The sequence below is a fragment of the Podarcis pityusensis genome (genome assembly GCF_964106645.2).
Source record: "Podarcis pityusensis genome assembly, chromosome: 7".
NCBI lineage: Eukaryota > Metazoa > Chordata > Lepidosauria > Squamata > Lacertidae > Podarcis > Podarcis pityusensis.
In genome coordinates this window covers 11990103-12017583 of record NC_138031.1, presented here as the reverse complement: position 1 = coordinate 12017583, position 27481 = coordinate 11990103, and the positions used below count along the sequence as shown (strand labels likewise).

Genomic DNA, 27481 nt, shown 5'->3' with positions numbered 1-27481 from the left:
GCTTAGTCCTGCTGGCCACATGACCCAGAAGCTGTACGCCGGCTCCCTCGGCCAATAAAGTGAGATGAGCGCCGCAACTCCAGAGTCGGCCACGACTGGACCTAATGGTCAGGGGTCCCTTTACCTTTACCTTTTTAAGGTAGCTATGAGCCTTCGGAAGGACACAGGAAAAGTCACAGAAAGCTTATCAGCTGGAGAGATTCATTTATAATTAGCAGCGACTGGTTCAATTCATGCATCACACTCAGCCATGGTTTTGCACTAACCCTGTAGGAACCAATTTTGCCAGCCAATTGTAAATTATGTGTCCCCCCCCCATTCCAACATTCCGTTCAATCTTGAATAGCCTTCCTGAGCCAAGGTTTAGTGTGATGTCTGAACTGAGCCACTGTGAGCATCTCCCTCTCACCCGAGTGTTGTCTTAAGTGTTTTAAAACTCACCCCAAGGAATTTGGCCCTTATTCTGGGGTCCATGAGGTAGTGGGCTTGGTGGGTCAGAGAGGGTTCTTTTGTGTCCAGGGGGTGGGGGAGGGGGCCTCTTCTTAGACAGAGTGGAGCTGCCACTAGTGGTTTGAGTGCTTAAAGGAAGGGTTGAAGGAGGGCCAGGCGGACCTGTAAAATCAAACAAACAGCCTTTTACCAACACACAGAAGGGTTAACACTAAAGCAGCACAAAAGGAACTACAAAAAAGAAAAAAAAAGGCACCAGACAACATTAAAGCAAAGGACTGAAAAGCAACAATAAGCAATTCCAAACTTTAACAACACTCTTATTACACTCTAAGCCTTTCTGGCTATGTAAGTATTTTGATTGGAACAGTACACGTACACACACACACACACACACACACACACACGGCATATCAGAGAGAAGGCACCCTAAAGGAATTTCAGTTTAATATTTAGTCACAGCAGACAGTGCTTAAATTACTTAATTATTATCTATTTTAAAATAAATCTATCGGCTCCCTCGGCCAATAAAGCGAGATGACCGCTGCAACCCCAGAGTCGGGCACGACTGGACCTAATGGTCAGGGGTCCCTTTACCTTTATTATTATCTATTTTAAATTATTATCTATAATAATAAGGAAGATAAGGAGGAAAAGAACAGATGTGGATTGGAAGTTACTTTCTGCTAAAGCATGCACCACTGAAAGCAGATACAGTAAGCCAACAACCTAGGCAAGGGGTGCATAGGGATTGAGCCTAAAGCCAAAATTGCGTATAGTTAATACCTACCGGGTTCAATGGCGGGGCGCGGGGGCTTGCCAAAGTAATTTTATTCATATTTTTAAATTAAATTTATATACTGCCCTTCACCCGAGGATCTGAGGGCAGTTTACAAGATAAAAATACAGTATAAAAGAACAAAACAAATAATTAAAACTGAATAAAACAATAGGCCCCCACCCAATACATTTAAAAGGTTGTAGAATATTAATAATCCAAAGGCCTGGTTGAAGAGGAACTCGGCCTACTTTCTGCCCCTTTTTAATCTTTTTTTATTTATTTTGCCATGCATATAAAGCTGAATGCACACAAGCTAAATGTGTGTAAGTTGCAGGCTTGCTGTACTATCTTTGGTGGCTTTCTGTACAGCAGATCCTACCATTGCTAATGCATTGTGTGTTTAGGCATTCATACATAAAAGAGATCATGGTTCAAACGTGCGTATCTAAATTACAATAATTTTGCTTCCATCTATTTTAACATTTAAACCTTAAAAGCATGTTAAACGTAAGTTTTATTGGGTGTCCTATATAGACACCATAACAAATAAATAAGAAACATAGCTAAAAGACCAATTTGGTGATAATACGGATAATAGCAAATGTACTAGATTGTTTTATAGATTACAATAACACTGTGAAGTGCTTAACATTACATAAATGCAATTTGTCATTAAAATGTTAAAAAGAGAGAGAATCTACTGCCTTGTTATACTGTCATATAAGATCAATGCCATATAAGTAATGAAGTGGATGTTATGCTCTAATGACAGATTAGCAGTAAAAGATGCTGAAATTCTGAGATACAAAAATCGCTTTGGTTGATTAAAAATTCTCATTGGTAAATGTGAAATAAAGTGAAATACATACTATTATTACTACTACAAAACATATCTTTGAATACAAAGTAGATGATACAAATAAGTGCACTGAATCTTAGAAGAAATTAGAAGATGGCTTTCATTAAAAGTACACCATGTTTTAGCTTGTTTTGAATCAAAACAAACAAGATGTAGACACTTGACTATGTAACAACACAGTGGAACCTCGGTTTCTGAGCGTCTTGGAAGCTGAATGATTTGGAACCCGAACGCCAAAAACCTGGAAGTAATTGCTTCCGTTTTCAAACGCGCCTTGGAAGTTGAACGGCTTCCGCTGTGTGTTTTTTCATTTTTTTAATGGATTTTGCTGACTGCCCATTGATCCTCGATTTTCAAACATTTCGGAAGTTGAACGGTCTTCCGGAACTGATAACGTTCGAAAACCGAGGTTCCACTGCACTGTGACATCCTGCATAAGGTCAGGGATTATCATTGCAAAGGTATATTATGTTAGTCATTGTTCTGATTCTGTATTGCTTATATTATTGTTTATCTCATTATCTACCTGGTTAAAGAGTGAAAATGGGCAAATATTTGTTTTAAAAGTTGCACTACCTCAGAAAGAATGGAGAAATCTATTATAACAGTCTAAGCGTCTATCATTATCCAGAGAAAACAGGTGCAAGTACAGTTAGACAAACCTAATATTTATTACAAACACAAGCTGCTTATGAAGTTGCACTGCAATCTAAACAGCTGCATACACATTTAGGAGGCAAGTGCATGGCATGGGTACCACAGCAGATTCAAATTTCAATTAAGGGAACACTGAAGTCAAATTTAGCTTGAATAAATAGCGCAACACAAAAAACAGCATAGAATCAAATGTCTACACAAGTAGAGGTGGATGAAGATTGCAACAATAATTCATATAAACCTTCTTACATGCCCTGTAATACTTCTATGCAAAATGACACTGGATGAAGCCCAACAGAGATTAATGGGGCTCCCTTCAAGTTAACTGTGTATAGGATTGCAGCTTTAGTCAAACCATGCCAACTGGTTTGGTGCCATAGCTCCAAAGATCTTTGACAACTTAAAGCAGCAAAGCATCTGCTTTGGCAGATACAGGCTCCAGTGGGTGATATTTCTCCAGACTCAGGAAAATAGCTAGTGAAGAAACTCTTTGCTATGCAAAAGTGTGCTCCGAATCAGTCACGTGGCTGATCCCAGCCAACTGAGGGTTATGTAGTAAAAAGAATGATGCCTCAATACTACATAGCCAAGGAGATTTGAATATCCACTGATGTCATTGGAGGCAATCCTGAAATAGGTTAATTCCTGCATACCCCACTCCCCTTCAAAGCACTGAAAAATCACCAGAATGTAGTGACTGAGCGCCATGGGCAAGGAAAGCTTTAATTTAGCTAAAGCAGTTTGCAAAAAGTCACCTTCTCCCTTTTAGTTCAGTCCTAGTTTTGTTCTAACTTTCTGGAGAATCACCTGGTTACCTGCTCATCATTGCTCTACTAGAAATAGAATATTTTACTTGATTGTTTCCACCATGGTCTGGATTAGGTGGGGTGCTCTGATGGAGAGTCTGATGTACTTATCTCGTCAAGACTTAGGTCAATTTAGCATTAGAACTGTGGGCAGAATGAGCATTAACCAAACCTTACTCAGGCAACTGTTTCTTAAAGTTAAGCAAGCAACTGAACACTGCTGGATACTTGATGCTTTAACAAAAGAGGTTTATAATAGCCTTCAAAGTATTATTGTCCATTTATGAAAGAAAAAGATAAACCTTCCGTTTGAGCCCTGAAAACATTTCAAAAAAGGAATATCCCAGTTAACCACAAAAGTTTTACAACAAGTGTTTGGTATTGAATAACATACCTTTACCAGCATTTCTGGGAGGGAGTGGAGGGGCATCTACTCCTGTTGGAGAAGTTGCGGAGTCTATGCTTGCGGAGACAAAAATCTGATTGGGGAAGGCTCCATAGGAGAGTCGCTGTTTGTCCCTTGGAGTGCTAAGACCAGGAAGAGCCATTTTGTCTTGGGGAGAAGTACTGGAGGAGTGACAAAAGCTCTGGGGTCTTGGGGAACGCTCCTTCTTTATCGGACTAGGCTGTGGGAAAATTTAATAGACTCATTATAATTGTGCACCATCCAGTTGTTTGTTTTTTTAAAGGGTAATGCTGATGAAAGAGAAAGAACTATTACACAAACATATATTTGTGCTTCTCAGACTTTGCAATCCCTCTGACCAGTAGGCAGCACTATACAATTTGGCTTCAGTTGACTCTTACCTAGCAGACAACCCAAAATCAATCTCCAGCTTCACTAATATACGGACTGCCATGTTTCTCTTTACTTCGGGCTTTCTGTCTAACCAGGAAACTGTCTTTCGCTTAAGGCCTGAGACAGATGTGGGTAACAGTAGGCCTTTATGTTTTCAAAAATGGTGATCTGTTCAAAAAGAAAAAAGAAGAAAGGGGGATCTGCCACTGCTTCTTTATCCCAGAATATTAGGTGTAACCTGATACCTTCGGCACCTAGCAGAGATTAATTCAATCAGTTCCCAATCTCAATTAGGTGACTAAATGCAGACCTCATGGTCACAACATTCAGCCTTATTTTGTACTTTTTCTACTTCTGGGTACCCCCTCACTCATCTTCCCACCTCCTGCTTTTTGTAAAATCCAACCTGACAAAGAATTCTGGAGTGCCAGAAAGCCTGCTCATTATTTTATGTCATTTTGGTTGGTCCCTAATGTGGATTTGGGGGGTTTTCATAAGGACCAATATGGTTCCCTCTTTGTTTGTCTGTTTTAGAAATATATGAATACAGCAGTACCTCGGGTTACAAACACCTCAGGTTACAGACTCCGCTAACCCGGAAGTAGTACCTTGGGTTAAGAATTTTACCTCAGGATGAGAACAGAAATCACGTACCAGTGGCAGCGGGAGGCCCCATTAGCTAAAGTGGTACCTCAGGTTAAGAACGGTTTCAGGTTAAGAACGGACCTGCAGAACGAATTAAGTTTGTAACCAGAGGTACCACTGTACTGTTAACATAGATGCAAAAAGCTGCCAAGAAGAAATTGAAAAAAGTTCATGCAACCCAACGATATACAGTGGCACCTCTGGTTATGTACTTAATTCGTTCCAGAGGTCTGTTCTTAACCTGAAACTGTTCTTAACCTGAAGCACCACTTTAGCTAATGGGGTCTCCTGCTGCTGCCATGCCGCTGGAGCACGATTTCTGTACTCATCCTGAAGCAAAGTTCTTAACCCGAGGTACTATTTCTGGATTAGCGGAGTCTGTAACCTGAAGCATATGTAACCTGAAGCGTATGCAACCCGAGGTACCACGATATAAATTGATCTCCTGTGTACTTAAGAATGACAGTGTTAAATGCACACACACAGCTTTGCAGTATACTTTCCATTATGTGAGCAAACCTGCTCCCAACAGCAGAAAAGAAATTCTCTAAAACCACTTGATGAAACAAGTTGTAGCATAATGTTCAAACTTGGACAAAATATAGCTGTTTATTAACTATGAAGTTCTGTTTGTTTGTACATAGCTTTGAAACATATATAATGGAGCATGAACATTTTTTAAAAGACGAGAAAGAGCTTTTGGTGGAGGAAGCTTTTGGTGGAGGAATTTGTCAGAGATATAGTGCTTAACGTCCATAGGAAAATGTGTATTTTGAACCCTATGGGGGAGATGCTGTTTCTACTCCAAATTGTGTACCACTACTGCAGGTTTCAAATTGTAGGTTTAGATCCTCATGAGGAGAGGGAGCAATTGGGAGGAGAAAATTTACAAGTACAAGGAGGGTTAAGCACTCTCCCCTCCCACTTCTCTGCTCTGAGGGTTGGATCCAAAGTTTGTTCATTCCATTATTTCAAAAAAGAAATAAAAGGGGGAAAGTGTACAGCAGGATTCTATTATGTATGTCTGCACATTGTGTAGCTTGCTTCTAAGTCCCAGTAACTTGTCGACAGTTTTAGTTAAATAGTTATTCTGTATCTGAGAACAAATTTTATATGATTCTTTGAATGCTAGGTAAATGTTTTAGTCTCTTCCAGTCCTTAGATCTCTGATATCTTCAATATGTCTATAGACCTCTCAAGTGCTTGAGAATTTCCCCATTTTGTGTTAGTCATTTGTTCTATATTTTACGATTTTGTGATGGCTTAATGATTTTATTGTACGCTGTCTTGATATTTTTCTTAATCAGATGGTGGTATATAAATGTTCTTATAAATGAATTAAACAGAGTGGCTGGGGAAACCCAGTCAGATGGGCAGGGTATAAATAAATAAATTAATAATAATAATAATAATTGTAGGTCTGAAACCTTCCATGGCCCACTAGTTAAAAGCTTCTTTATGGCCAAACTAGCACCTGATGTTGTGTGATGTCAGGTTGTTCAACTTTGAACCTGCGGCTTGCAAAGGAAGAATCAGGAGCAGCCTTAGAATGTACTCTCAATTCTTCCTTGACAATATGATGTCATGCAATGGAAGAGGTGAGCATAGTTTGGGTCACACCATGCTGTCACACCTGGGTCACACCTGGCAGGCTGGAGGTTCCCCACCACTGATTTACAAATTATTGAAAATATCTATTTGTGAGATTAAGATCAGTTACTAATCCATAGACTACATAACACTGGTTTAATGCAATTATAGCTACTCTTTTCTAACGTGTTGATTGTTCTCCACAGCTCCTGGATAAGCTTAGCATTCCTTCAGCAACGTTTTCGGACTCAAACTCGGTTTCTAAACTTCCTCCTCCTGCACTCCTCCATGCAGCACGAACCATCTATTCCCAGACAAGCACATTAAGACTCTCATACAACTGCCTACGTGCAGTCTACTTATATATGTAAAGAACAATTGATTAGAACAGTGATTCAATATTAATGAAAGTAGAAGAGGAACAAGTAGAACTCCTCTTAAAAACAATATACGGAGAGAAATTATTAGATCAAAGCAACAGCTCTTACTGAGCTTCAGACTTCAGAGACCATGGAGGAATGATGGGTGCACTAAGAGTGCAGTCACCCCCAAAATTCAATGCGTAATAATTTGATCCAAGACTATTCCTTACCTTGTCATCCAAGTCATCATCGCTTTCATCCATTTCTTCCTGCCGAAGATTCCACTCATACTCTACGTGTACATGTGGATTTAGCTTTCCTGCTTTGGCCTGAGAAAGCTGAAAAGACATGCATTTTGGAAATGTTAAACTTACCTCTTTAAAGAAAAACTAATTGTGTCCTTTCCAGGGGCAATTTTACCATAGCTTGACTTATACAAGCTCTAGACTATCAACAGCAAGCAGAAAACCCTAAATTCTTGTTTTCAGAGTCTGCTTTAAAAAATAAAAGACCCAGAACCCTGTGATTTGGACTAGGCCTACAGGCTTGGTTACAGTCACCCTTCTGCAAGTGGAGTTGGTCTGGGAGGCCAGCAGAGGCTGCCACTCACTAAAGGAAGACAAGGAGGTACTTTTGTTGACATCCCCATTTCCTCCCATGCTGTACAGAGAGTTGTCCAACTCACTGTAGCAGATGGGGCGTGCACCGGAGGAACTGGTGAAAACCACCCTGCTCTCTCATGAGCAGAACTTCACTAATAGGAACTATGGAACCATTCTACTGAACAATTAGAGGAATTTTCAGACCCTTTCCCCTCTCATTTCCATTTGTGTAACATAGCATTCCCCCCTGCCCCTTACCAAGTCTTCACACTGGATAGATTTCAATCTCTTTGCTGTGTCCAGAGCAGTCTCTCCAGTTTGGTTTACTAGAAAATTTAAATATGATATAGTCAAACAGTGCTGCAAAAAATATAATAAAATCCAGGACTCTATATTTAAAAAATAGAATATGAAAACCAAGCTATTGATATGCACAACAAGAATGATCTTGGAGAACTGCAGAACCCACTGAACAATGGGAACAATTCAAGCTTATGAAATTACCACAGTTCAGAACTAAGGAATTCAGTTTTAGCTAGAATGTTGTACAGAATGAAAGGGGATTTATTGCTTTTCTTCTGCAAGCAATGTTGATGTGCAGTGGTTAGCAGCTGAGAGCTAGGTACTAGAAGCAAAAGAATGATATGGGGAGCCTAAAGTGCTCTATTCTTGCTGGATCCTGGAACTGCTCTTTATTTTGGGAGTACTACAATGACACCCCAACTATTACTTCTCAATTGTATGGCTGTATAGTTATTAATCTTCAGAGAGTCCAAAGGCTCAGAAGGAACATTTTAAAAAACGGAAGCTGACATTGTAAATGTTACTCTGAATTTTCACTATCTGGGAAAGCAGGAGCAAAGTAGTATCTAATTTTAACAAGTTAACATCAAAGGCAATATAACTGAGTCAAATGATCAAAGGTGCATTTGAAATATGAGAAAAATGCAAATCAGGAACCACCAAGGGATTTGCACCAAGGGCTTTTTTTAAAATTACTTGAGGAAGATTTTTAATTACTTCAAGTCTGTGTCTAAGTTAAACAATTTCCTTCTTGGTCAGCTACACTTTTTCTTGGGTAATGAACTCTTCACATCCCTGTTTAAAGATTTTATCCTTTAAAACCTTTCTGTATGGAATATTGAAAATATTCTGAAGTTACAGACTTGCTCACCTATATCTATAGTTGGCTTCCCCTTCAAAAGCAATTTCAAACATTCAGGCTTATTATATATACTGCAGTAGTGCAGAACCGTATTCCCCAATGCTGTCTGTTTATCCAGGTTTCCACTAAAAAACAAAGGGAAAAAACAACATTAGTGCTTTATAACAAATAATTCATATTGTGTTTGTTGTGTGCTTGCATGCAAGTGCACACACATGAATGTATATTATTCTATATTGACAAAAGCATTTAACAAGGGGGGGGGGGAATAATGATAGATTTTCGGACCCTTTCAGTACTTGGAGTACCCTTTGAGGGTACTCAAAGGTACTCCAATATTGAGGTACTTCAATAACAGAAGCCGTCCTGTTCCCCCATCTCATCTGTAATATATCTCTAGCATGCAAGCTTTCTATAATGTAAAATACTATGGTAAGCAATCTTTTTGCCCCCACACCCTGCCCCAAATTTGACAGACTTGGGTATATTGCTATTCCCCTCCACAAATACAAAAAACAACAACAACAAAAACAAACAAAAAAAAACTTGTGGCAACTGCTAGAAAAAGATTAAGCTAAACCTTGCGGTGGCAGGATAAGCAGTCAAGGTTCCTCATGCAATGGTACCTTGGTTGTCGAACGTAATCTGTTCCGAGAGTCTGTTCGACTCCCGGAACCATTCGAAAAACAAGTCGCAGCTTCCGATTGGCTGCAGGAGCTTCCTGCACTCAATCAGAAGCCGCGTCAGCTGCTTTGGAAATTCGGCTTCCAAAGAATGTTTGAAAACCTGAACACTTACTTCCGGGTTTTCGGTGTTCGGGAGCCAAAACGTACGCGTACCAAGACATACAAGAACCAAGACATACAAGGTATGACTGTATTCAGAAATTGTTACAAGAGCAGGAAGGTGGAGATTTGAGGCCATGTCAGAGCCCAAAAGAGAGAGAGAGAGGTGGTGATGAGTGCATGTGGCAGAATGTGTGATGCATGATGGAGCAAAAGGAAATAAATTCCAACTTTACATTGATACATTCTGAACTGGTGGTGAACAGTTTGTTTTGGAGCTGTGCTAGATAGCTCCATTAAAATATCGAATAGGGGGTCAAATTTAAAATACTGGCAACATTCATTTCATTCTCCCTCTCCCTCTCTCCCTCTCTCTCTCTCTCTCACACACACACACACACACACACACACAAGCCCAACAAAAAACTACAAATGCATGGAGTGCGACTGCAGCACAAGGAAAGTGGGCTGGCCTGGTCCTTTCCATGCTATTTTCCCACCAGAACCCCCCAAAATGCTGGCATTTCTGTTGACTGAAAATAGGTTCGGGGGGCAGCTTGGGGTGTTTTATGGCAGGGAAACAATGTTGGGAAGATGGGCCCCTGAATGGCTGCTTTTTGGAAAAAGAAGAAAAATCAAGTTGCCGTTTTAAGCGTAGTTAACCCTTGGTTTGATAGCTGCACAACTTTTCTTAACTGGAGTATCAGGCGTAATTGGATTTTCAAAGTCTGGTGGAAATTGAAGTTTATGTTTGCAGCTAAGAGGCAAGTAGGTGGCCTTTACCAGTTTTGTACCAGGAAGTCAACCAGGTGGAGTGAGGTCTGGTCAGCAGTCCGGACTGCTAAATGAAGGGCTGTTTCACCCGGCTCCTAAGGATAGGGGAAAAAATGGTTGCAGGATTAAAGATTCTCAGGTTCATTCCAACTGGGTAAAAATGTTATGACACAAGTTATTTCTCCCAGCCAGAACACATTAAAGCCATTCACAGAATTACTACATCTAAAGTGGAGTAGATACAACGAGCTACTAATCTCATGCGTGCACAAGCATTTGTTAAAATTTAATGTAAATTTTCCTCTGGACAAAATAATACACAATATAATAGAAACATGTGCCAAGGTGAGTTGCATAGCTGATCCTTATCAGCTATTGTTCTGCTGCATGTTATCTATTTACAGTGGTACCTTGGTTTACAACCGTAATCTGTTCCGGAGGTCCGTTTGTAAACCAAAACAGGTTGCAACCCAAGGCGCGCTTTTGCCAATGGGGCTTCCCAAAAAAATTTGTTCGTAATCCCCCCAAAATGGGCTGTGATCCAAAAAAAGGTTGCAAGCCAGGACACGCACTTCCGGGTTTGACGTGTCTGTAATCCAGAACGTATGCAAACCAAGACGTCTGCAAACCAAGGTACCACTGTATAGTGTACTGTGTTGTTATATTGCTCATACCTTTCATATTTCGACTAGTATCTTACCTGTCCAGTCTCCAGCAGTGGCTCCATTAGTTCGACCCCTTCTGCATAGACTTGGATTAGTGCAAGTAAATCCCTGGATTTAACAGCCTCAAGTAGTTTATTCAGTTTAGCTGCTGCAGATGCACAAGTCTTTCTGGAGAACTTATGATCCACATACTTAGCAGTAATAAATTCTTTACGTGCAGTCCTGAAAATGGGGGAAATATTACTAGAAGTCCCATAGGAATTAGAAGAATGCTTTTTTAAAAATAATGAAATTTAATTTTGTATTTAAGGCCACAAATTCATTTTAAAGATATTCCTTATCTGAACAATTTAACAGTAACTTGTTCACCTATTATTCTCTATAGAGACTATAGTTTGCTCGATGCTTTTACCATAAAGCCCTCTAAATCAAAAATTGCCCCCTGCACCAAATCCTATGTATTATAAATGTCCAATTCCAGTTCGGTCTAGAAATGCTAACTAAAAGTATTTTTTGTGTAAGCACGCTATGTGTTAAAATTCTGAGATTTTCAAACCCTCAAAACTATGAAGAACATCTTAAGACGATTACATGGAGTGTCCTAGGCAACATTTCCTAAATTGAGCCAGGGGGGCAAATGTGACTGGTCCACAGGTACTCCTAAATCCATGTAACATTTCTCTCTCAAGATCAGATTATAGCAAATAGGCATATGTAATTGTCCAAACGCCAAACAGAAAGTGATAGCTTGAAACTGCAGGAGGGAACGAGCAAAAAGATGAAAGAGGGAAGTAATACTAAAGAATGAAAGAGAGCATGGAATCATTAAGGGCAGAAGAGGATCAGACTTGGTTAAGTGAGTGGCTGGAGAATAGGAGGCAGCCACACAATGACACTCTTTTTTTAAAAAAATCTACCGTATTTTTTTGCACCATAACACTCACTTTTTTCCTCCTAGAAAGTTAGGGGAAATGTCTGTGCGTGTTATGGAGGGAATGCCTACGGGTGGCGGGGGGGGGGGGATCTGCTGCAGTCGTGAGCAGAGGATCCATGGTTCCCCTTCCTTCCCTCCTCCATGGCTCGCTTTGAAACAGCAAAGCGGGAGAAGAGCCACTGAGTGGGGAGGAGAGAGGGACAGAGAGCCTGCTTCTTTAAAGGAGCAAAGCTCACTACATAGCAGCAAAGTTCTTCAGCTCGCTAAGCCGGGGATGAGCGGGGAGGAGGAAGAAAAGCAGAGCCTGCTTGCTTTAAAGGAGCAAAGCGGGAGAGGAGAGGAGCCTTATCCCCTTATACCCCTCTTCTTCATTATTAGCAGCATCCTTCTCCACCCCCCCACGCATGCTCCTTGTCCCTTGAGTGCTTTTCCTTCCCTCCCCACTTAAAACGTGGTTACAAAGCACGGATCCACATGGATCCTCAGGATTTTTGCATTGGGCTACTCCAAACTCACTGTCAGATCACATGTCTGTGGCCACAGCATGAACCACCAAAATCATACATCCACTGTTTCGTTTAGAATATTTTTTTCCCTTGTTTTCCTCCTCTAAAAACTATGTGCGTGTTATGGTCAGGTGCGTGTTATAGAGCGAAAAATTAGATGGGACTGAAGTGGTGCTGTAGGCAAAAATATAGCTCAGGAAGTAAACAAAAAGTGACGTTATTCGCTGCATTTTGTCATCATAAGACATCATTCAGAAAGTGTGCATTATTAGATTTTTACCAGCAGGCTAAAGTCACGCTTGTAAATCTTCCATGAAAGTTTGAGCTTTTCTTTTCTTTTCACAAATCACTCAAAATAATCAAACAACAAGAAGACTAGCTGTGCAACCATTTTTCCCCAGAACCACTGGGTTGGGAACATGAACAAAACTTTAGAAGTTCACTGCAATTTGTTGAGAAAAATGCATTAAACTATTAAGAGATAGAACTAGATCGGGCATAAGCAAACTCAGCCCTCCAGATGTTTTGAGACTACAATTCCTATCATTCCTGACCACTGGTCCTGTTAGCGAGGGATAATAATAATAATAATAATAATAATAATAATATTTTTTTATGTATACCCTGCCCTTCCCGGTTCAGAATGATGGGATGATGGGAATTGTAGTCCCATAACATCTGGAGGGCCAAGTTTGCCTTTGCCTGAAGTAGATGCACTAAAGGACAATAAAAGCATTAGCTTAAAGCATCTAAAAGCAAATTCAACCATTTGCTTGCAAACTTGCAATGTCTCAACTGGTAGCAAAAAGGTCTGTCAGACATGTGAAAACTGAACCTCTATTATCAAGCTCAGAATCAAAAAAAGTCTTTTATTTTCAATGTGTATGCAGAAATGGGACAAAATTTTATTGTGGGAAAAGTAATCTCTGCCCTGGCTCTGAACTTTGTTTTTTTCCCACTATAATTTTTGTGGTCCAAGCAAGACCAGGTACAAGAGGCAATCCACAGGTTTTCCCCACCAATTCTTTCACATTACCACTGGTGTTTTTCTTTCATGTTACCATTGGTATTTATTACAAGACTTAAGCCTGTCTTTCCAAATTAAAAATGCCTTATGCAAGTATGAACACCAAACACATGCTGCTTCTGCGTATTATGCTTTTTTATTATTATTAAAGTAAGCAACATGAATATCAGCTGGGGGGGGAGGAGACAATTTTGTGAAAAACGCCATCTGAAAAGTTGCTCAACATTTGCTGCTTGTTAAGAAAATTAATGTATTGGCTTTGCTTTATCAGTCTCTCTAGGTCCATGAAACAAGACGTATATTAATTTTGTCCGCATGCAATACTTTTCCCCATGACTTACATATCACTTGATGGAGTAGGTTTTGGAGAAGGACTTGGTAAATTCCCCTCCATAATTTCATTAAAACTATTGTTTCCAATGTTCTTGGCCAGCTGTGGAAGATAGAGAACAAGAGTATTCATCTAAAGACTTTTAATGTGTAGTATTAGAAATATACTGCGTTTTCAAAGACACAGCCAGATAACCCACCCCGCAGAACAGCATAGGTCTTCTGAGAAACCTTCCCCTTAGAAATTGAAGTCTGCTGTTACCAAACATTTGGCACTCAAGAAAATAGTACAAAAATCAAGATACCCACCAGAACTGAGCACCCTAAAAGAAAAATAACATAGTAGTACTATGCTGCCTTGCAGTGGGAGAACTGAGAAGCAGAGCTCACTTCATCGGCCCTCCAGATGCTTTGGAACTACAATTCCCATCATCCCTGACGACTGGTCCTGTTAGCTAGGTATCATGGGAGTTGTAGTCTCAAAACATCTGGAGGGCCGAGTTTGCCTATGCCTGTTTCAGGCTGTAAACCTGTAGGTGGGAACTGTCTTGTCTTGACTGTATATAAGCCCATCTGGAAGCAACATTATATATATATATATATATATATATATATATATATGTATATATATATATATATATATGTATATATATATATATATGTATGTGTATATATATATATATGTATGTGTGTGTATATATATATATATATATATATATGTATATATATATATATATATATATATATATGTATATATATATATATATATATACGTATATATATATACATCAAGCCAGGCCACTGATCCATCTAGTTTCAGATAGAAGTCTTTCCCAGTCCTGCCTGGAGATGCCAGGGACCTTCTGTGTGCAAAACATGCACGCTGCCATTTCCACATCTTTGTAACATTATGCTTAGCAGTAACTGCCCAGATATGTTAATTCTGAGCCCGGTGAATTTTATGTTGCTTACCAAGAGTTCAGATGTTCCTAATTTGTCTAGCTCTATAGACTGGATTCGAGAAATATGAACACCCATTTCTCTATGTATTCCAGAGCACTCTATACAGGTTAAAATACCCAGGTTCGTTGAAAGCCATGTTGGATCTGAACAAAAAAACAGAAGAAAAAACAAACAGCATTTTAAAAAGTGTTTTTCTTCTTATAACAGCAGGACAGCTATTGATATTTTATACATCTGTTAAACTTTGAATCTGTGTGACGAATAAATCCCTAGAAATAAAACATTTGGGCAGACAGTTTCCACATTAGGAAAAATATATTTAATGCTCGTAAAAAATACCTGGCGATCCACAATCACAGCAGACATCATTTCCAGGAAATCTCTGTATGTCATCAATAATGGCTTTTGTAAGATCCTCTAAACTATTTTCCCCTGCACTTTGTTCTCCACGGAATGCCATATTTAAAGCTTCTTCTTTGCTGTTGGTCAATACTGATATCCATCTAATTTAAAATACAAAGAGGTTGTTTTTTAAAGTCTTTTCCCAATGTAAAAATATTTAAAAGACAACTTTAAAAGACAAGGCAGGAAAGAGCAGAAAGGTTATAGCACATGCTAATGTTAAACAGTAATCTGAACAGTAGAAAAAGACAACACAATAAATGGAACAGGTTAGAAATAAAACATGTAGGAAAAGTAGTAGAAAATGTGGGGAATATATATTTAGTAAGGACTAAATAAGAAGTCTGACAACATTGTGCAGCAGAATATTAACCACTAAAGTACTGCAGTTGCAGATAGGTAGCCGTGTTGGTCTGCCATAATCAAAATAAAAAAATCCTTCCAGTAGCACCTTTAAGACCAACTAAGTTAACTTAGTTGGTCTTAAAGTACTGCAGTTATGGAATATGTTAAAAACTCAGATCTTCCGGTTGCTAAGCATATGGTGTGTCAGGAGACACAATCTTGAAGTAGCAGGAATGCTTGTAACTAAGATTTTATGATCCAAATAACAGTCGTTGGGAATAAACCAGTTCATTAACTTGTTAAGGTTAAAGAGATAGCTAACTTTAATGTTAATTAAACTGTGCCAGCTCCGAGGCTGGTGGAGCAGGGAAGCCCAGATCAGGCCCATTACCATCATGTTATTGGCAGAAGGGCTGGCTCAGGATCCAGTAGATCCTTTGCCAACCCATGCCCCTTTTGGGGGGTTCTTTTGGCTATAACCAGAAGCTTTTGCCTGCCCACCTGTGCAGGTGTGCTAAGGTGCCCCATCAAGCACAGTGGATCAGGGTTTGGATTGCATGGTAAGCAACCATACTTAACGGTGTTATATTTTAATTACTATGAATAAATATATTTACTTATATAGGTGGGATCTGCTAGCTTAATAGAAAAGTACATTTGCCAGAGACATCTGGGCTTGGGCCAGGCTAGGACAAGAGACTGCCAGAAAGAACTGTTGAAATGGGAAAGAATAGGAAACAGAAAGAACTAACGTACTGGGATACATGAAAAGGAGTACTAAACAAAAGTGTACAAAATTTGAAACATACTTAAGAAGAGCAAGCAAGAATTAGTGGACACCAACCTTAGCAAAGTCTGTTAAAACAGACTTGCCACATTTCTCCAACTGAGTAACCCATGGGTAGTCAAACTAAGGCCTGGGGGCCGGATCCAGCCCAATCGCCTTCTAAATCTGGCCTGGGAATCAGTGTGTTTTTAAATGAATATAATGTGTCCTTTTATTTAAAATGCATCTCTGGATTATTTGTGGGGCTTGCCTTGTATTTTTACATGAGTAGAATGTGTGCTTTTATTTAAATGCATCTCTGTGTTATTTGTGGGGCATAGGAATCCGTTCATTTTTTTTTTCCTTTTCAAAATATAGTCCAGCCCCCCACGAGGTCTGAGGGACAGTGGACAGGCCCCCTGCTGAAAAAGTTTGCTGACCCCTGGTCATTAACCAGTCCATCCCCAAATTACAAATCTAACCTTGTTTTAATAGGCACATTTTAGTTGCCATATTTATGAGGTATATCATGAAATGTTAAAAAAACTGAACAACTCATTTCCAAATAATAATCAAGCATATTGCAAACCAGATAAACAAAATCTCACAAAAGGTACATGATGCCATTTGGTTTCATTTATAAGTAATTGTCTGGAACAAAACAGAGCTGAACAAACAGCACTGCAATTCTCTGTAATGTGTTAAATATCTGAGACAGAAACGTGTTATTAGTTTTCATTCATTTATTGCTGTTAAATTCACCATGCACCTTAATTTTATATGGCAAGTCTAAAACAGCCAATGTAGCATTGGAAGTGTTAAACACTGTTCTGAACAGCAAACGTCCACAGCAGCTGCAGTCGAATGGCCATTACTTTGTTCTGTTGGATTGTGTTACAGCTAATGTAAAATTACACTAGCTTGAGTTTTCATGGCGAGCTGAACAATCTTTTTCTGCTTCTTCCTTGATGGAAATTCTAACTAGCAGGTTATGCCCCGTACCTCCTCCCTGTAGCGTCCTCCCCCTCCCCTGCACATTAGCCTAGAAGTATGGAAAGAGGAAGTGTAGCCCAAGCTTCCTGTTTCAGAGGGACCACATAACACAAAAAACTGTTTCCATGCAAAACTATATATGGACAAAGGGTAGGCGGGCTCAGGCAAGCACAAGCTATGGCATTTTCTCTCTGTATGACTAGAAGAAAGCTGTTTCAGGCCCAGGCTGTCTGTTGCAGCAACCCAACATGACAGATGGCAGAGAATAGGAACCACATGGTGGATTTACACCTTATGAAGTCCCTTTTACTAGTTCTAGCCTGGGGGAAAAGCAGGTAACAGTAAAGGCAAAGCGTTAACTCAACACTGCTCCTGTAAGTACCTGCTTTGGAAGGTTCTACTGCCCATGATGTCACCAAGAAAGGTCCGTATAGTTAAAGCCATGGTTTTCCCAGGAGTGATGTATGGAAGTGAGAGCTGGACCATAAAGAAGGCTGATCGCCAAAGAATTGATGCTTTTGAATTATGGTGCTGGAGGAGACTCTTGAGAGTCCCATGGACTGCAAGAATAACAAATCTATCCATTCTCAAGGAAATCAGCCCTGAGTGCTCACTGGAAGGACAGATCCTGAAGCTGAGGCTCCAAGACTTTGGCCACCTCATGAGAAGAGAGGACTCCCTGGAAAAGACCCTGATGCTGGGAAAGATTGAGGGCACAAGGAGAAGGGGATGACAGAGGACGAGATGGTTGGACAGTGTTCTTGAGGCTACCAACATGAGTCTGACCAAACTGCGGGAGGCAGTGGAAGACAGGAGTCCCTGGCGTGCTCTGGTCCATGGGGTCACGAAGAGTCGGACACGACTAAACGACTAAACAGTAACAACTGCCCATGATACAAGGAAGGAAAGCAGGGATAAAAATGGACAGATTCTCCTCCCAGAAGTGAACTGCCAATGAATCAAATCATGTCTGCAGGCCACAGGAGGGGCATGACTCATTTCACATTGGGCTGGGGAGGAATATGATTTCCCACCCCCCTTATGAAATATACAAAAAACCGATCTACTGAAAGTATTTTTAAATTATATGATTCATCCTTTATAGAGTATATATCACTGCCAGAGTAACAGGAGAATAAATGTGTGCGCCTCAGTAATGAAATTCAGGTTTTTGCCAACATAGTAGGCTATAAAGAATGAGAGGAAAATTTCCCTTTGACAGTACGGATACCAAGTACTAAACTCTGAAGGGCAATGACATGAGCCAGTTTATAGCAGTCTATAGCCCACACACACACTGGCTGCAAATCAGCATCCTAAAAACTGGTTTCTGCAAGCACTGGTGCTGGATCAATGGCATGAGATAAGCAACAATCTGAAGAGCTAGAACAAAGACTAGGGACTTAGCTACACAGGTGCAAATAAAACATTTTAAGTGTGTTTTAAGCGCAATATACAGTGTGACTCTAGATGGCAATGGTGAGCCTTATGGAAAATTCAATGCATTTTTAAAAACCTTTTTTTTTTAAAAAAAAAGCATTTTCAAAACTTTTTTTATATGTGTGTAGATTCCACCCAAGAGAAAAGCTCAGAAAGGGAGGGAACGGGACTTAGACAAATCTTTCCACCAACGATTTCATCGCTGGTACTATTGGCAGAGAAACGGAATAGTATGTTCTACAACTGTATTTATTTTTATTTATTTATTTAATTTATATAAATAACTGAACTGGTCACGAGGGGCTTGGTAGAAGCACAAGGCAATTAACGGAGAGCCTTGAACATCATTTTCTTTATAAAAAAATCATTAAAATTATGCACAAGCAATAATATGATTTAATACAATCGGGCTATGCAGGAAAGCATCAGTACAATCACCTGAGGGGAAAGGGCTATAAAATTCATTACAATATATTCTTAAGGGGATTGGCAGGTGTCAGTGGCAACTCTCCCCTGGAAACCAGTTCTGGTAGAACTGGAAATAGAGTGTGATGCAATGGGCTGGGTCCTTAGTTTCCTTTGATACAAGGCGTAAAAGGAAAATGGCAAATGTGGTTGGCAAGCAGTTCCCATTGGTTTTCTGCTGGGAGAGGTGCACGTACTAAGCAACTGCGTCCAGTTTAAAACCAGTTTTGCAAGCAAACATTTTGCACTGACTCAAGGAACAAAAATATTCTTACGCAACATAGTCTTGCTCGTCCTCTGCCTGAAAATGGTATGTTCTGTTATCTGGAACACAAACAGGTAAAGGAAATTAATGAACATATGAAATGAATTTTACATTGGGCTTTACATTAGATTATCGAAGCTTTCATGCCTTAAGTTAGCCAAGCCTATTTCGCAACCAAGGACATACGCTGAAATGCATCGTCAGCCCTTAAAAATATCTACTTCAAAAGACAGTGTTTTGATCACATTAAGAAAAATACAAGTTAGCTCATTTATACAAAGTATCTGGAGGGGCTGATTTTGAAGCAAATATGCAACTTAGAATAACTATGCATGAGAACCCAATTCATATAAATCTACAATACATAGGCTAATTAACTTTACAGATAACATACGTGATATCAGGTCAAATGATTTCTTGTCCTCTGCATTTGGTTTCACCTGGCAGGTTAGCAAATTCAATTTAGCAGGTTGCCTGTTTGACTGAAAAAGAAAAGTTATTTATAGCATTCTTGATTCAGAGACAATATACAGATGTTCCATTTTCTTCCATGCATTTTTATGTTCCTTGTGTGCAGCAACTCATCTACATGCTGAAATATAAGCATATTATGGAACTGAAGAACTGCATATTTACCATCTCATTCAAACTTCTTTAAAATAAAATTTATCAGAAGAAAACCTATTTTGATTCAAAACTCCGAGTAATCAATTTGTTATGACTTTCTGGCTATGTTATCCCTTAAGGAATGCTTTAGTTTTCAGTCTCATTCAGCTTGTACCTAACTATAATGTGACATGCAAATAAGTGTAATCAAGTGCTGATAGCCTCTCCCAGCCCTAAAAAAACCCTGCCTCCAGAAAGGTTGTTTGGAGTGCAAAAGAGATGGGCAGGGAAAGAGAAGAGCCCCTTTTCTCCAAACTGCTGCCTCCCTGGGGATGAAAAGGGAGCCCTAGAAATTCTGCAAAACACATTTGCATGCAGCATGTAGTATACAAAGTAGTGCATATGACGTATTTTGTTTAAGACTGTATAGGAGAAACATCTACCATCAAGCATCAATCAAACAGTTCTTCAATTCTGTTTTTAGAACCGAATTCAGAAGCTACAGTATATGCATCTACTGGTTTGGCAAGCAAGTTTGAACACAAGGGGGCAATGTCTAGTAAAGATTTGTAAATCAGAAGGAATCCAACTACTGCAATCTTGTCTCACATGCCCAGCAAATGTTTCCCTGGAGCAATTTATATGCCTTCTTTTCACTCCTTCTCTACTTTCCCATACTTGATCAAAAATATGATAATTTCTATCTCAAATTCATGCAGTTTTAGGGTGTTTTTAAAAAATATCTACAATGGCAGCTGGTGTTCCCAAATACAGACTTGTGTGACTGTGCAGATTCCAGACCCTCTGAATATAAAGTTTCTATTACATAATGCAACACTGATCAACACAAAAATAACCTTTTAAAAATGCTTTTGACTGGAAGCATTTCACAGGCTAGGTCAAAGTCTCTGGGTAATGCCTAAATATTTGGGGATTAACAGGATACTCATTTTCTCTCTTCGTTCTGTCCTAACGTAAGAATATCAGCTCCAGCCTTTCCTGGACAGAAATATTAATAGCTGCAGTGGTCCACGCATGTGCAATCTCACAATTAGGATTACTGGAACGTGCACCACATGGAACTGTAATGTTTGGTCCAGAAGCTGCAGTTACTGCAAAGCGTTATCTGACTTGTGGCTAAGGCTTCCTTCCTTCAACATGTTATCACCAGTGCTGAGGGAACCACACTCACTGCTAATATGCCATGGGCCAAATTTATGGTTTTATTGTTAGTGCACAAAGCCCTATACAATTTGGGACTAAGATATCGGAGGGGTCCTCTCTCTGTATCTGCCCATTCGCTATACAGGCAACTCCCCATTTATGCGGGGGTTATGCTCTGAGCCACCGTGAGCGTCAGTGAAACTGTGTATGTTTGAAACACCACTGGGAAAGTCTGCAAACATCACAATTGCTCCCTCCAAACCTCATTGCTCAAACTCTCCGTAGGTCTCAAAGGCTAGTACAAGGGCTCCTGCAGCTGCACTTGCAAAGGTTTGCGGGACTGTTAGGTGCAGTATGAGTGCCTTCCCCCGCTTTCTGGGCTTTTCTAGAGCCATTTATGCCATTTTAAAAGTAACTTCCAGGTCTGGCGCAATACACAGAGTCGCACGTCAATTGCTCGTTGCCTGTAATCTTCTGCAAAAGCCCTCTATATTGTGCCACGGTTGACGGAGGTTCATTCCATGGTAGCTTAGACTGGGTCCTTCAGAACAGTACCACCTATCCTGCTGATTACACCGCCCACTGAAGTTAAGGCAGGCTCCAAAGCTGTAACAAATTTCACTGGATGCCAGAAGGATGAGTTTAACTCACGGGTAGCATCTGATTTAAGATTTATTTATTGAAAATAGAATGTTGTATGACACAGGTATTTTGTGATCTTGCACGGCTTATAAATATTACTAATATATATATAAAAACCAATCATTTGCCTGATCTTTATAGGGACTGATCTGTCTGGAACTGGAATTTGATAGTGTAAAATCAGAGGGCTGAAGCATGCAGAGGTATGGCTAAGCACATAATGGAGATACTTGGGAGAATGGAGGATCTACCATGGGATATGAGAGATATTATTTCAGGGCATAAAGGTAAAGGGTAAAGGGACCCCTGACCATTACGTCCAGTCATGACCGACTCTGGGGTTGCGGCGCCCATCTCGCTTTATTGGCCGAGAGAGCCGGCGAACAGCTTCTGGGTCATGTGGCCAGCATGACTAAGCTGCTTCTGGCAAACCAGAGCAGTGCACAGAAACGCCGTTTACCTTCCTGCCGGAGTGGTACCTATTTATCTACTTGCACTTTGACGTGCTTTCGAACTGCTAGGTTGGCAGGAGCAGGGACCGAGCAACGGGAGCTCACCCCATCGCGGGGATTCGAACTGCCGATCTTCTGTTCGGCAAGTCCTAGGCTCTGTGGTTTAACCCACAGCGCCACTCGAGTCCCATTTCAGGGTATAGATAAGGAAAAAATTCTGAGGTTCTCAGAGACCTCCCTGCGCAAGGAGATGAAGGGCTGTGGATCTAGATATTTCTCAATGCTGTTCTGACCAGGCACAGATCTCTTGCGTGTGACAGAGTAAGAGATTCTGCCTGGAGAGTAGTTGTGAAATACATCCATGCAAACAGTCTGTATGAATAGAATAGTCAAAGACATATCCAAAGTCCCCTTCTTCTTAACGTAGATGTACAAAACCTTGCACATGCTAATGTCCACCCTCACTAGCTGTGAGGGTTTATCTCAGGACTCAGGTATCTGCACGCAGAACTGCATGGACGTTATTTCTTCTTCAATTTACGGTCCTCTGGCTCTTGAACAATGTATGTTCAAATGCTTTCTTGTCAAGTCTGCAGAGGTTATTTTCCACAGATGTTTCAATGAATTACTGCCAGCAGACAAGTCCAAAGAAAATGGAAATAATGGATATACGCAGCTGGGGAGAAAGGAGACTGCTGTTTCAAAGCAAAAAATGTTACATATAAACACGGTCGGAAAGATTTGTACAAATAGCATTTTTTCTTTATGGTATTGCTCTGGGCTTTTAAAAGAAAATATCACGTTGGACCAGCTTGTAGCACCATCTTATACATGGCAGCGCAGAAGTTCATGCCATTTTCAGTGGGGCTTATTCCCAAGGTAAGTGGGTATAGGATTGTAGCCTCAGTGATGTCAACTGATATAAGACCTTGTCAACGAAGAAAATTAGGGTGGTATAGTACAGTCAAGTTCCTAACAAAGCCTATGCTGGCTTCTATTTTACCCCTCCTATATGAATATAAAATTTACAACAGCCTCAATTTACAAAAATAAAAAACGAATTGCTGAAGAAAACCAACAAAAGCAAACAATAAAATAAATTATGCTTTAACCAGACAGGCTTAAAAATCATGACACTTAATTCAGCCTTTCAAGGAGAATATCTCCCTGGGTGCTTTACACATATTATTTTGTGGAAATCCGTATCACAGCACTATATTATTATCATCCATTATCTATTGTTTTTAATGTTGTTTTGGTTTTATAAGGAATTTTTATCTTCTGTTTGTAAGCTGCTTTGGATACTTCTGGAGTAAAGTCTTGTTAAACTTTAACTTAATAAACTGGATGTGTCGAGGACTCGGATTGGATGGTGGTAAATTCACTGAAGAGCAGATGGTTTGAAAGTAGGCTCTACCTGTATATAGCAGGAGTGGCCAACTCCCAAGAGACTGCAATCTACTCACAGAGTTATAAACTGGCAGTGATCTACCCCCTTTTCTGGGGTTCAGGTCAAAGTTGCTGAGCTACTTTGGGGGGATCCAGTGATCTACCACAGGCGCCCAGTGATCTACCAGTAGATCACAATCTACCTGTTGGATGTGCCTGGTATATAGGGATTAAACCCCCTTAACTTCCTTGAATTTGTTGACTGCACTCGGCGTAGCCCCAGGCTATGTGGACTTGCTTTTGGCTTTCCACTCAAGGTGCCATCTTCTCAGAAAAAGGAGACACACTGCATGGAAAAGAGCATCAAGAAGTGTCATACAAACATCACACTTACAGAGCTGGGTCGGTCCGTAAGTTGGCAGGTTAAACCTTTTCCCTACAAGGTACTATTTTTTATCTTTTTAGCAAACTTTTAACTCTGCTTCATTGACACCCCAAACCTTGAGTAGTTTTTGAGGAGAAACAAAGGAGATTTTAGGCTGGCTGGTAATAGACGGTGCTGTAAAATAAAATAACTTTTTTACCTGGTGGCAGTGCAAAAGTCTAAAGCGGGGCAGTCCAATACACAGTCCGCATGTAGCCCTCAAGGTCTTTTTGGGTGGCCCTCAACGATATTTGACACTCCCCAGCCCTCATGTTGCCTTCCCAAAGCTGGGTAAGTGAGCCAATGGGTTTTGGGAAGGAGGCAGGAAGGTTCTGACAGTGTCCTGGAGGCACGAGAGGGCATCGAATGTTGACCTTGCTCCCTCCCCCCATGGGATCCTTGTCAAAATTCTCTTGCAGCCCACTTGGTATGAAAAGTTGGGACACCTTGGTCTAAAGGGAGCAGTGGCTGAGCAGAGGAATACATTCAACCTTGGCTAGGAACTCCCTCGCCTGCACCGCAGCACAGGGCCCGGAGAAGCTGGGGTTGTATGACACGCATGATCAGAAGAAAATGAAAAATTCTACTACCTCCGATCTGTAAAAACACCAAAATACACTGGGTGGTAGTCAACCAAGTTTTGTTCAGAGCAGACCCACTGAAATTAATGACCATTAATAAGCCTGGTCCATTTATTTCAATGGGTCTATGTTAAGTAAAACTTTACTGATTACCACCCACTGCTTATATTTGAACAGCTGTAAGCTATTTCTATGTTGAAAATTGTGAAAGGTTATACTATGTGAAAAACAGGTTAAAACGTTTTCTTTCTCTTGCCATCAGGAGGTCCTGGTGCCATAAACTGTTCACAGAGGAGATCTAAATAGAAGAATTACTTCTTCTACTTCTAGGAATACGACAAGGCAAAGGGTGAGTGAGTTAAGGAGTCAATAGTGCTGAAGCAGCTCTCCATAGGTAGCTTCAGAAACTATCCAAACCAACAACAGCTAGAGTCACTGGATGTAAGCCAGGGCATAGTTTAAAACTGAGTTAAATGTATTGTCTTGGGTGGTTCAAGCTACGTACAATGTTAGGTTTTCTTAAGCAGCTCTACACCTAGCATCTAGCTCTGTATCTAACAATGACGAAGTAAACCCATGATACCTTAAACTACCAACATATGTATTACAGCATAAGCTTTCTCTATCAGAGCATACTTCACCATCCAATGGATATGTACCGTAGTTTTCGCTCCATTACACACATTTTTTTTCCTCCTAGAAAGTAAGGGGAAATGTCTGTGCGTGTTACGGAGCGAATGCTTCCCTCCTCCGTGGTTTCCAGCGGGAGAAGAGCCACTGAATGGGGAGGAGAGAGGGACAGAGTGCCTGCTTCTTTAAAGGAGCAAAGCGGGAGGGGAGGGGAGCCACTTACACGAGTGTAAGCGGCTCCTGTCCGGTTGGCTCCTTTAAAGCAAGCAGGCTCTCTGTATCTCTCGTCCCCACTCAGCGGCTCTTCTCCCGCTTTGCTGGAAATAGCAGGAAAGATTTTCAGCTCGCTAAAGGGGGGGGGGGGGAGAGAAGCAGAGCCTGCTTGCTTTAAAGGAGCAAAGCGGGAGAGGAGCCGCTTACACGAGTGTAAGTGGCTCCTGTCCGGTTGGCTCCTTTAAAGCAAGCAGGCTCTCTGTCCCTCCAGCAAAGTTTTTGAGGTCGCTAAGGGCGGGGGGGGGGGGAGGAGGGAGAGAAGCAGAGCTTGCTCCACACGTGCTCCTTGTCCCTTGAGTGCTTTTCCTTCCCTCCCCATTTAAAACGTGGTTAGAAAGCACAGATCCACATAGATCCTCAGGATTTTTGCACTGGGTCACCCCAAATTCACCATCAGATCACATAGCATGTCCATGGCTACATCTTGCACCAAAAAAATCACGCACCCACTGTTGCCTGGGCCGTAGTGGTGCAAAAACGTGGTTACAAAGCATGGATCCTCAGGATTTTTGCATTGGGCTACCCCAAACTCACCATCAGATCACATGTCTGTGGCCACAGCATGAACCACAAAAATCATACACCCACTGTTTTGTGTAGAATATTTTTTTTCTTGTTTTCCTCCTCTAAAAACTACATGCGTGTTATGGTCGGGTGCGTGTTATCGAGAGAAAAATACGGTATGTATGTATGTATGTGTATACACACACACACACCACAGGTACTGAGATACTAACCATCACTTTCATTCATGAAAAGTCATTGTTTGGTCACTTACTCCCAAAAGGACTAACTACCAGAAAGTTATTTCAATGCTTAGTTGTGCTAGAAAAGAGCAAAACATATGTCACTTCAATTTCATCTCCTGGCAAGTATGAAACAAAAATTTAAATAGCTGGCAACTATGAATATTGTGCTTTATTGTTTGGTTTTAAAATCTTAAAAGCAATATCATCAGTGAATTTAAATGGCAAAGAAAACAATTATTGCTATGGGAAAAGAATAGCATGTTTATCTTTGGTATTTAAATGACCACTTGCTATTTTTATATTTGCCAGAAAAATCTGCCCACTACAATTTGACCTCCCTTTTCATGACCTCTAATCTGTCAGGCTTTATAATATTTAACATTTTTCCCCCTTACCCTTTGAATTCAAATCATGAAAGTCAAGTTACGTAAGACTAGAGGGATGAGATATTGGCATTCATCTCATAAGCACAGAGAAAAAGATAGGATAAAGTAGTCATCTAAGTGATATTTAAAGGCAGCAGGAGGGGAAGAGAAACAAGGAATGTGTTGTACTGTTTACTGGAAAATTATCAGAAAACCTTTCTACTTCAGGCTACCAATAACCCTATTTTCAAGAATTTTAAAATAAATACGGCACTGTCCAATATTTCATTTACAGATGTCTACACCAAAACATCCAGTCCTGCACTGGGCAAACACCTGAGAAGCCTGTTTCATAAATGACCACTTTAAAAAAGAGTTTTTATTACAACAGTTCTAGCAATGTCAAGACTACATTAACAAAGATCTTCATCTGCATAATGAATGCCTCTCTGATGTATTAATAACAACCAGGTGTAAAGTAAGACAAGAGATGTCTCATGTATGAAAATACTGTAAAGCATTATTCAAGTATCCAAACTTCTACTCATGCATGGCAACCTGAGATACAGAGGTGTGTCAGGGCTTGATGTAGAGCATGGGGAATCATAAAGTAGACCAAATAAGAGTGTGCCCTGTATTACATAATTAGGAAGAGACAGGTATTTACAGGTTCTGGACTTCTCACACTCCTATGCATAGCCAGCAAGAGTCCATCACTGATCAATCAATCAATAAAAATCCAAACTTTTGACTTGATATACCCTGACTGATATACCACTTACAGGCAATATAGAAATTTATTGAGTCATGCTGCTGGGAGCACGTTTAAA

General features: G+C 40.3%; 1 protein-coding gene across 4 annotated transcripts in view; it reads right to left on the bottom strand.

Annotated features, from left to right (window-relative positions):
* Positions 1–27481, bottom strand: part of ASAP1 (ArfGAP with SH3 domain, ankyrin repeat and PH domain 1) — a 143545-nt gene that overhangs the window by 13732 nt on the left and 102332 nt on the right. For 3 of the 4 annotated variants that reach the window (XM_081012529.1, XM_081012530.1, XM_081012531.1), the window contains 12 exons: positions 19771–19858; positions 19387–19435; positions 15040–15203; positions 14710–14843; positions 13749–13840; positions 10976–11162; positions 10285–10370; positions 8726–8841; positions 7810–7877; positions 7180–7287; positions 3948–4179; positions 442–612 (listed from right to left, as the gene is read on the bottom strand). In XM_081012529.1, the coding sequence (XP_080868655.1) occupies positions 442–612; positions 3948–4179; positions 7180–7287; positions 7810–7877; positions 8726–8841; positions 10285–10370; positions 10976–11162; positions 13749–13840; positions 14710–14843; positions 15040–15203; positions 19387–19435; positions 19771–19858 (1495 nt within the window). The remainder of the gene's footprint in view (positions 1–441; positions 613–3947; positions 4180–7179; positions 7288–7809; positions 7878–8725; positions 8842–10284; positions 10371–10975; positions 11163–13748; positions 13841–14709; positions 14844–15039; positions 15204–19386; positions 19436–19770; positions 19859–27481) is intronic. The other variant, XM_081012532.1, reaches the window with a different exon arrangement.